Here is an 11412-nt window from a genome sequence, read left to right on the forward strand (position 1 = left end):
TATTTAGGTAGGTGTTAACATTAATGTAATGTACCACAGTGCATTGCATTGGACGTGTCCACTCATAATTGTTTAACTCATGCTTAGTTAAGTGTTAGTTGTTGTTTTTCTGTTTATTGAAGAGCTGTGTGGGTGGATGTGGGTATTATTCAGTGTAACAGTCAAAGTGTGGACTGAGAGCGACAGTGATTGAGAGTGTGTGTGTGTGTGTGGTGGCGAGAGAGAGATCTAAGACAGCAGGGCACAGATCTGGAAGATGAAGGAGGAGGGAAATTGTTGCATTCCAATAACTGTACTCTCAGTTTATGCTGGAAAAGGAAACATGGAGTTGCGAATTGCAAAGGACAGGATAGGCTATATGAAGGCTATAGAGGTCAAATTTTGATATTCTTCAAAACAATTCTACATTTTGCCCATTAAGAGGCACTGCAGAGCATCAAGGGTGAAAAATGATGAGTGGGCCTGTGTGTATCTGATTCAGCCTATGTTTTTATTCAGCACAAGCCTATTCATATTCCCTTTTTGTTTTTGAAAGTGAAGAGCCCTGGCAGTCATTTACTGCTGACACACAGGTTTACAAACCAGACCATTAACCTCCATTCAATAAGAATTGAATAGCTGTGCACACGGCATTGTGGGAATGTTGACCACACAAATCAGGCAGGATGAAATGATTATTAGTGACTGATTTTTGTCCCTACATGTCATTACACCGACATGGGCTGTGTCTCCTGGACTGACCGCACATGTCTACATTCAGATGACGTTGCTGAATTGTACCTGCATCGATGCTGTATTTTTAAAATATCGTGTGGATGATTGCGTGCTTGTCAGTTTGCATTTGGATATCAGCGGCCCTGTAGCCTTGTAAGGTACTCTGTCTTTGATGTGGATTAAATCGACGAGCTGGTATGAGGAAGCCTTGTCAGTGGTTGCCATGGTAACAGTGTGTGCAAGGATGTCACACGCCCCCATAACATAAAGCCTCCATTCAGGATCTGAAGGGGAGGGGGTTAACGTGGGAAAAGGGAAACAATGTGGTGCGAGGCAGTTGTCATAGCCTCAAGTTAAACTCAGGGTGCACGACTCACAATGAGCCTCTCGTAAATCTCTAGCATTTTAGGCCTTCTCTCTCTCAGTTCCTGTTCCTCGCTTGTCATGTTTTTGTTTTGTGAGATGTGAGCTATTTTTACACAGTGTGACTTCATCAACCACTGTTTCCTGTTAGATAATTTCACCGTGAGTGACAGGGGACTGACAGTCTGAGGTTCTTCCTATTCCACCTCTGATTTGATTTACGTGTTACTTTCTCCATCACTGTTAGTGTTTCTCTCGCCCTGTATGGCCAACTAATTATTTTCTCCTAGGAGCTAGAAAGAATCAATATATAGTCTTTGTTTGGTTATTCTATAATAAATGACACAGGTGACAAAATAACTGACAGAAATTCAGTTGTTTCCTGTTACGTTGGCACAGAGCCAGCTCCGGTCCTTGGGTTAGTGGCTGTAATGTGTTAATGTGTTCAGCACAGCCAAACTTACAGCTCACTACCTACTGACAATCAGCTGCTCTCAGAGCATGAGGAATAACAAGGAGGCCTTTAAGCTCCCAGCTCTTTATTCCCTTGACACATCTCAACACGAGTCTTGTAGAAGAATGGGGCAGAAACAGCGAGGGCTTTGGGGAATACTCCGGTTATTGGTACAGTGTTTGTTAATCTTCCACAGGACCTGTCATTACTGAAAGAAATGAATCTGTTATTGTTGGCGGTGAATTGAAGGCAGTAATTGTGAAGGGCTTGTACACAGGTATGGAAAGTCTGAAAACAGAAAATTAATTGGATAACTTCACAGTTTTAAAAGAATTTTTAAAAAATGACAGAAAAAGGTCAAAGAAAAAGATCTTTTTGTCCCAGTAAATAGCTGCGTGTTTTCTATGTTTGTAGGCCCACAATAGTTTTACATGTTGTGTTGTTTCCAGCTTTAAAGTGATATAACCAGGCTGCCGTATCTCTCGTCCACTGTAAGCTCAAATGTTAACCATAGACGATAGGCTTCTGGACAATGAGTCAAAATCTGACCTGGAAAAAAATGTGTAGAAATCCATGGCAAAGTGTCATAAAACGACCATTGGCCTTGTTTTGGCCAAGCATGTCCAAAAGCCAAACCACAAAGTAGGCCCAACACTGCTCCAGTTGCTGTAATCCAAGTTTAACATATCAGTAGTCCGTGTTCATATTTTTCCTTTAACTTCTCTGTCAGTCTGCCGTGGGCGATGGACAGTGCTGAGTCAGCCTTGATACCACTGTTTATAAAACATGAGTGGGCCACAAAGTGCAAAGAAAACGAGAAAGCACCGTTCCCCTTTTATTTATTTATTTATTTTTACCTCACCATTTTATTCCATATCCTTGCCAAGATCGACCAAGCGTTGTTCTGGTCAAGAGAACAGTACTGTCAGTGCCCTGTGTGAGCGTAGTGAACAAGGTTTCTGTGGTGTTGCAGTCCAATAAACTTCAGTCAAGTTATTAGTCTTTTCAGTGACCGACAGAGATCCCAAGACTGTGAAATAGCATCAACAGCATCTGATTTCATGCGGTTGATAAGACATCTGGTGTATAATAAACTTCTTTATTATCTAAGGCAGTGTACCTTCTCTCAAAATCAAATCTATCACATACTGTTTGTTGGTCAGTGTGATTCTGACAGCTGAGATGTTAGGCGACAACGTGATTTTAGATGGAGGAGGCATTGAACAAAATGTGCAAAATGTGAACAAAAAGGGGAAAAAAAATCTGTCTGCATGGTTTTCAAACTCCTGTCACCTCTACAAAACTAGCGATCTCCTTTCATCTGCAACAGGTCTTTCATACGTCTGCCCACACTGAGTTTACGGTAAAGGGCTGAGAGTGTTAAGCTAATCTCTGTGTAGCTAATGCATGGTATTGATGACTCCCCTTGTCCTAACCCAGTTATCGTGCTCCATTTTTAGACCCACAAATTGTATTCTAAAGCAAGGCAAGAGAAATCAATAGGGTGTGAGGCAGTGACTTAATGGCCCTGTGTTTTCAACTCTGTCTATTGACTTTAGCTCTGTTTTTACTGGGTCAGATTCACTAGCTGGTGGGGTTTCTTAGCGTGGCTCTGCATTCTAACAAGGTTACTAACATCTTGTTTTCCTCTCATTTTTCTCTCTCCCTATTCAATCACCTTTCCCCACCTCTTGTTTTTTCCCCTCCACGTTCTCTTTTGTATTCTCTTCCTCACCCATACACTTTGCTTCATCCCTTGCTCCATCTCATTTTCTCCGCTGCCTCTCATTTGTTTTCTATTGCTGTTCTCCTCCTCTGGCACCTTCTGTATCTCTTTGTCTTTGTCATCCCTTCCTTATGCATTTTTATCTGCTGCTCTCTTCCCCTTTACCCACCACCCCACCCCACCCCACCCCACCCCTCTTCATCAGTGTGATCAAGACCAGTGCATTCAGAGCACCAAATTCGTTTTGCAGGCCGCCGCCACGCCTCTTCTCCAGCAGCAGAGCAGCGAGCCTGTCATCTTGACAGCTTCCCCCGATGACGGAGGTTCTCTACCCGGACGCACCGCCCTCGCCTTGGGGGGCCCTTGCACCTCGCTCCCCCTTGGTCAGCCTACCCCGCCAACCTCCACCCCCAGCCTCAGCTGCCACGAAGCCACCGACATGCTGCCAATCCATGGACACAACCACCCGCACAACCACAGCCATCCCCTCCAGGACCCGGGGGCCCACCATCACTTCCTCACACCAGAGGAGGCACCCTCGCCCCCGGGTATGCTCCCATGCGGTAGCCCCCTGGGCCACAGCCACACCATGCAAGCTGGCTTCTACAACCCAGCCAGCCAGGACTCGCTACACGAAGACTCTGTCAGAGGACTGGTTAAGCTCAGCTCCGTCTGACAACGGGATATCACCCCTCCTCCCCCCTCCTTCCTCCTGAAAACATCCGTCCAACCCCTGAAATGCTCCTGCCCTATCACTTCCTTCCTCTTTGCCCAGAGCTATGCCAGATTTGGAGCAGCTCGTTCCCACTACGAACTAAAGTGTCTTTTATTCCCCCAACACATCATAGGACTCAAACTGAGAAGGCTGTGTTTTTTAATGTGGCTGCTAGGAACCGAAACTAAATTAAACTGAACCGAAGTGAAACCAATTCTTCTCAGCCAGTGTCTTGCCAAACCTCCCCACTGGAACTGAGTGAGGAGGATCCCAGTGTGGTGGCCATGTATGACAACCCAGACTCTCCTGTTTTACTTCAAGGGAAGCCTAATCCATTTGCCTCTGGAATCTGGAGAGGGGAATGGAGTAAAGGAGGAATTTATTTTTCAAAAAAAAAAAAAAAGAGACATATAGCTGTGAGTCTCAGCCTTTTGAAGCAAAAAAGTATATGTTTTGACAGTATGCCATGTTTTTTGTTTTTGTTTTTGTTTTTTTTTTTTGGTCAAAAAGCTGCTTTATTATGTCAATGGATCACGGGTCTGGCTTTTTTGTAAAACAAACTTCAGCCTATTTGTCCATTGCTGATGTCTATTGCCTTTCTTTCTAGGACATTCTTGTTGGCAGTCAGCAGTGCAATCAGTAATAATGGTTGATGTCATCATGTTGCATATCATTCTGCTTTTCTAAGTTTCTTGTTAAAAAGAGGAGACTTTATCGTGCCGTACCACGCTATGGTTATTTTTGTTTCTCTTCCAAATTATTATATTTCCTGTGGATATTAATAAAATACCAACTTTTTATGGGACAAGATTGGATCATTTATGAACTTAACAAAGCATAAGGTGTACAGATGTAAGAGTCATATGTCGCTAAGGTGACAACAGTGTTGATCGTGTGACCAGTGCCTTTGGCCATTGGACCTTAACGTGACCTCTGGGTTATAAGGGAGCCTGTCAGATGAATGAAACCAACGAAACATTTGCGAATATTTAAGTAAAGCTAGGGCTAGTTTCAGGCCATTTAGTCTCCCATTCATCCAGTACCTCTCATAAATCTTGTAAGACCTCAAGCTCCGACCTTTGAAGGTAATTGTATAGACTAAAACAAGCTCTTGTCTCCCACAAACCTTATTTATCACAGTTAATGAGCATGACTTATGGGCGACTTCAAAAGAGAGTGACAGTCATGATAGTCATGCAAACTCAACTTTTTTTCTTTCTTTCTTTCCTTTACTTTTTTTTTTTAAGGGACTGACAGGCTGTGCATGGCTACTGTGTCTAAGTAGTAAATCAAAGCCAGGTTGTCAGTCAGTATGCCATCTTCTACTGCCACCTTGTGGTCAGAGGAGAACCACATTTGTTTTCATAATAAAATTCATTGTAAGGCTTTTATTATTCTAATGGACACTGGCAGCTTTGTCTTCATACATGATAAGAAGCATTAACTATGTGATGTGAGAACAAATTATCAAATGATTAGACATTAATTTCAGACAGACTTTCCATTTTCAAATGAGTGCAGTAACTTGGGTTGCCGACGTCTCCAGTATGTAATTTGAAGTGACCCATTTGTATACTGTATCCCAATATGGTGTGTGTAAAGTACACACAAACATATTCAGAAACACATCCAGAATACAAATCCACTTGGTTTCGTTCAGAAACATGGGAAAAAAAGATGAGCAAATTAGCCAGGAATTACCAGAACATCAGAAATGTTTAAAAAAATTTTTTTAAAGTATAAGAAATTTGCCCAAAAAAAAAAAAAAGTCAAAAAAATTACTTGAAAATGAACATAAGATCAACTCCCAGCATCAATCCATGTCAAGCACTGGATACAGGAATGATAATAGCAATACATTTATTAGATATTAAATCATTTATGATACATAGATTATTCGTTCATTTAATTTACAACAAACAGAACAGGCATTGCAATTTACAAGTCTGAAAGATTACTTTTTCCCATTCTTGATTAGAGCAGGTTTCATCATTGCACCACTGAGGGCAGAACCAGAGCGTGGGGAGCTGTGAGCCTACAGATGATCACTGATGTGGGACTGTACCATGAAGACATTTCAAAAGATAAGAACTTAAGTGCTATAGCTTGCATAAAGGTTGCAAAATGTTACGTCTTTGTTGGAAAGGATTTGAGCCGACCCTGTGCTGCACTGTGCTTGAACTGTGTTGCACCATTACATGATGGAGTGGTTCATATTTTAAGCACATGGGAAGCTAGCATATGCTTGATCTAGACTTTACATCGGTGGCTGGGGAATGGAAATGTTCCTGAGAAATGAGGTCTTGATAGCACACTCACAATCCAGTTATTAACCCTGGAAAAATTACCCAACCTGAAATAAAATGCTGTCATGTTTGCTCCTGTTAAGTTAAAAATGTGATGTATAAAATTTATAGATCAAATGACTGCAATCATCTTAAGTTGAAAAATATGGTTTGATTTCTAAAAAAATAGAAAATACACGACAGCTTGTTTTATAATGGCAATAGGAAATGTTTTGAAGCTTTTCAAATTAGTTATACAAGAAATTAGTCTTGCTTTGGCCTTGCTCTGCCATCCAGCTCCAACAGAAGGCAGCCTTTCAATTTCAGGGCTGTTAATGGTATTTGTGAACATTTTGTGGCATTTAAACGAGGCCAGTACTACAACACACAATAACTTGTACGTATTATTCCTGTTTTCATTGTACAGTGCACTAAATAGGGTGTATTACAGAAGAGTTGCTCTAGAGACAGACGGAGAAAAGAACCAAGGCAAACCTAACTTATTAATTGCTGTAAACAGTCATGGTTGTTCAGATATAGGAGCACACAGCCTGCCAACCCAACACAGCTAACTCATGCATCAGTCCTCAAGCCAGGCCTGGAAAAGGGCCATTTTGTCCATGATAGGAAATAGCTTGACATAGCTTGGCCATGTCGGGTCTTAGGTCACCGAAATGCTAGATTAGCCCGAAATCAGTGATCTGGGTTGCTGTAAGACTAACCTGGCCTAGCGTTCAGTGCTGAAGTCAGTATAGGGCTTGCCTTGTTTAGCATCCATTGTCTGGGTCACCTTAGCTAAGCTAACTTAGCATGAGTAACCAGAACACAATAATGGACTAGCCTACCACCCATAACCCAGACTCCTCCTCCTCCTAGGCCTGGATTAGCCTAGTCCAGCCTCGCTTCCATGAGCAGCATCACCACAGTTTCACGTCCCTCAGCTCCAGGTCTCCCATGATCTCCAGCTGGTCGATGCTGCTCAGGTCCTGCACCCGGTGCCTGAACTCAAACAGGTGTGAGCCATTCACTGCCAGCTTGAACTGGTGGGACTGGCAGAGGATGAGGATCTGATGAAGAAGCAAAGAACCACTGAGGGCGTTAGTGCACACACATATCAAGAAATAATCAGTTAGCAGCTTGTGGTTATTGGTCATTTATATTATTGTTCATCACATAATAAAGCTGATGTTTCCAGGAGGGGGAACGGGTCTTGTAACCCAACAAGGCCTTGGCATAAAGCTGGAGCAAGAGCAACAAACAAAAGCACTCTCCAAAAACCTTCTCAGGCTGTGGTGGTAAGGTCTGTGCACACAAAATTAAGCCGCATTTTCAACTGAATGTTCATCTGACATTCCCAAGACACTGAGAAAGGTCAGAAGAATAAAATATCGACCGTGACAAAATAAACATAAGGAGTCTTTTTGTGTGTCCAGGACTATTTTGACTCTCTTCATAAAGGTGGAGCTTACCTCAAAGTATTCCCCAGCCGAGAAGGGGAAGAAGGGCAGCTCTTGCTCCTCCCGGCCCCAGGACTCACTCAGGTAGGAGTTCCTGATGAACATGCCTGACTTCATCCGTGGATTCAGATGAAGGGCGATGTTCTCTGTGCTGCTGTTGCGGAGGTTCACTGTGAAGCTGGAGGGCAACATGGATTGAGGGTAATGAAGTTTTATTTTATTATGACAGGCAAGTGTCATTTAAGTCATGTAGAAATACAGAGACTAATAGTTCATATCAAAGCAGTATGACATGTGCATCAGCTTACTTTTTGATCATGTCTGGGTAATATTTGTCATCTTACCTGTGAGGGTACATGCTAACTTGTCCCTTGATTGTAATGTGCTGTCCTGGGCTCAGCCCTTTGAGTATACTGCCTTTGTAAGGGAGGTTCTGAAATATGAGAGGACAATTTCTAGTGAACCTAAAGAACACAACACTATTTTATTAGACAATCTGCCTTTTGAAGTTTGTGTACAACATGTTGAAAAGGATAGGGCAGCCTGCCTGGCGAGAAAAACATCAGTGCAGACAAAGGAATCATTTAGGAACTGGGATACAGTTTTCCTGGCATCACAAGATCCTGAGCAACATTAAAGGCAGAGAAGTTTTATGTAGATGACGCAAAAGGAAACACTCACCAAGTCCCCTGATTCTGAATATATTGCCTACGGGGAGAGAGAGTCAAATTTAGAATCTGTTAAGTAAATGTGATTAATAAAAAAAGAGGTCCAATCCATGGGAAGGTACTTACTGAGTTTGGAATGTAGCCAATGGCGTGCACCCTGACTTTCCCAGAAATAGAAAATGTGTCGACCCTGTCCAATGGGATTCTGTGCTTGTATTCCAACAAGTGACTGCCATTTACTGCAACCTAAAGATGAAGTCAACATGGGTTATATCTTTTTTTTTTTTTTTTTTTCCATTATTCAACTATATACATGCTTTTTTATTTTAAGGTAATATGCAGGATCAGATGGGCTTATTGACCCCTGAATGCCACTGGAATGCCTCCATCCTCAGCATCAAGGGTCAGCTGACCTTGAAGACGTCTTCATGCACCAGGACAATGGTCTCGAAGGGGGCTCCCTGTTTATAGGGCAGCTGGTGGAGCGTCTCCTCTTTGCCCCAGCTCTCCTGCTGCAGGGAGTTGCAGACCACACAGGGCGAGCCCCTGAAGCGAGGGTTGAAATGGAAGGCGATGTCGGAGCGTGGCTTGGTACTGCAGCCACTCGACAGGTCTATGTGGAACCTGCACAGAGGGCGGATGTGGGGGGAGAGAAAAAAAAAATCAAATAAAACTGGGGGTTAAAGAAATATAATCTTCAACCAAAGGAAGCAAGTTCAAACCCCTGTGTAAAACAGCATCCACCCTGCTGAAGGTTCCTTAAAAAAGACATTTAATCCCCGGCAACTCCAGAGGGGCTGCTCTGTAGCTGGCCCTGACCTCTGACCTCCCTGTGGGGGGGAACTCAGAAAAAAAGAGAAACTGCACTCCTCTGCTTAGCCGAAAAGAATCCATATTTGATCCTGGGATTCATTATTATGCAGAGCAAAGATCAAGCACAAATCCAGAGAAATGTATTTGACAGCGATATTCTCACATTAGGAGAAACATCCAGGAGCAAGGCTTCCTTTAGGCTCACATGTAATAAGGCTGATGATGTTGCATGACATGGACAAAATTAAACACCACAATATCTATAACAGAACACCTCAACATGATTATTGAGACAGTACTGCTGGCATTAGATATTTGCACATAAAATCTTTGCTAAACAGTCATTAGTAATGTGGATCTGAAGACCGAGCAGGTGGAACAGTCTAATAAGTTCAGTAATGCAGCCTTTAAAACCAGGAAAAGACAGCACTTATGCCATATCATGATATTATGATTTCCAAACAGTTTTGCAGACAATATCTAGTCCTATCCCCAGGCCTACTAGTTAGCCAGCTGCTGCACTTGATCGAAAAAACATGTCGATATAAGCTTTTGAAGTTTTCGTGGACATTGAAGTTAGGTGCCTCTGACAGACACACACTCTCTCTCTTTGTCTCTGTCTTACACACACATCTTACCTGTCAGCATCTGGGGGAACAGTGCCCTGAATGATGATGATCTCCCCGGGGTGCAGGCCTCCAGGTATGGTCCCTGTGTATGGGATCACCTGAGACGGAGAGGAGCAGTTACACTCTCTGACATGACTGAGTGAAATGTGTCTACTTGAGCTGAGAGCCTGACGATGCAGCAGCAGCAGCAGCCGCCGCCTCCTGCCTGCTCAGTGCTTGTGGCTGCGCCGTACAGATTAGCTGGTATTATCATGCAGGCCGGGCTGTGCTGCAGGACCAGCACAGCATGTTGACCTGCAGATGCGTGCAGCGCGCCGCCTCTGGCACAAGCTGACCGTCTACTGATCAATACATGGTGGCAGCGGAACATCTCCCGGCCACAATACAACCCATCCGCATCGGAGAGCCTGCAATAATAACAACAATAAAGCCTCTTACCGGATTAAGCACCGTGTGTTTCGCATTTGCCACAGACATCGGGCTTCTTGGGACGCTACAGCATGCAGCTGCGGCGACACAGAGCGGAGACAGACTGGTCGAGGCTGCGGTCCCAAATTTCTCCGTGGTTTTTTAATGCTCATCCGCTATACTGGGACGATGGCAGTGGGCATCTTCTCTCCATCAGCCCCAAAACCCTCGCGCATGCGCAAATCCTACCATGTGATCAGGTCCTCTCCGCTGCTGGATGCAGATTTATCTGGATGTGAACTGAAAACGGTAGTCCAAATAAAAACCAAGTATTGAAAACGAATATATATAAATAAATAATGACAAATAAATATTTTAAAATACTTACTGATATTTCTGTTTTAATTGCAATTTCCTTATTTTTTACACTATTGGAAAGAAGCTATTTCTTTTATTGGTGTTGCACTTTGTGATTTCTTCTTTTACAGATCTGTGGTCTGGAAGCTGTGGAAGCCCATTCCGCCGCGGGGAAAAGTAAATTAAAAAAATCCACATGGTAAATCAGAAGTCTGAGATAAAAAGTCGAATTTATGAGATAAAAAAAAAAAAAAAGTAGAAATTATTAGATAAAATATCACAATTATGAGATTTTAAAAAAGTCATAGTTATGAGCTAATTTCGACTTTTTATCTCACAATTTAAATTTTTAATCTCATAATTCTGAATTACGATGGGGATTTTTTTCCCTCCTGGGCTTCCATCATCTCAAGTATTGTAACCGTTGCTCTTTTATTAACACTAGGCTTACTTAGAGGCATAGGACTTTGTTGTGACACCATAAAAGATGCAGCCCAGTTCATTTTCAATTAATATAACGTGTTCATGCCTCATGAATTTGGCACAACTCTTATACATCCGTCGCAACCCAAAATATAAGGGAAGTTCTTTCGTTTTTTTATGTGTAGCCTACTTATACACACGGGATATCAAAACTCAAGCTATAAAAATATGTCTCAGCCTCCAGAGCAGACTAATGCTTCCTGGCCACTTTCCACAACATGGTGTGCCTCCTCTTTGAGACGGAGTAGCTACCAGTAAATTAAACTTGTTTGTTTGTTCGCAGTATTTCAGTATTGTTTGCATTTTCCCCTTGTCTTTTGCAGTTCCGTGGCACCAGAGG

General features: G+C 42.8%; 2 protein-coding genes across 5 annotated transcripts in view; one reads left to right on the top strand and one right to left on the bottom strand.

Annotated features, from left to right (window-relative positions):
• Positions 1–4777, top strand: part of LOC115354379 (probable palmitoyltransferase ZDHHC14) — a 64311-nt gene extending 59534 nt beyond the window's left edge. For 3 of the 4 annotated variants that reach the window (XM_030044753.1, XM_030044751.1, XM_030044754.1), the window contains exon 10: positions 3463–4777. In XM_030044753.1, the coding sequence (XP_029900613.1) occupies positions 3463–3933 (471 nt within the window). In that variant the 3' untranslated portion in view covers positions 3934–4777. The remainder of the gene's footprint in view (positions 1–3462) is intronic. The other variant, XM_030044752.1, reaches the window with a different exon arrangement.
• A 1038-nt stretch (positions 4778–5815) lies between these two features.
• Positions 5816–10475, bottom strand: lgals8b (galectin 8b). Its single transcript, XM_030081819.1, has 8 exons — positions 10263–10475; positions 9834–9922; positions 8796–9006; positions 8509–8628; positions 8396–8422; positions 8059–8147; positions 7727–7892; positions 5816–7324 (listed from the first exon to the last, which is right to left on the bottom strand). Exons 1-8 carry the CDS (start codon positions 10299–10301, stop codon positions 7175–7177), a joined length of 891 nt encoding a protein of 296 aa, XP_029937679.1. The 5' UTR covers positions 10302–10475; the 3' UTR covers positions 5816–7174.
• Between the last annotated feature and the right edge of the window lie 937 nt (positions 10476–11412).

The sequence above is a fragment of the Myripristis murdjan genome, chromosome 22 (genome assembly GCF_902150065.1).
Source record: "Myripristis murdjan chromosome 22, fMyrMur1.1, whole genome shotgun sequence".
NCBI classification, from domain to species: domain Eukaryota; kingdom Metazoa; phylum Chordata; class Actinopteri; order Holocentriformes; family Holocentridae; genus Myripristis; species Myripristis murdjan.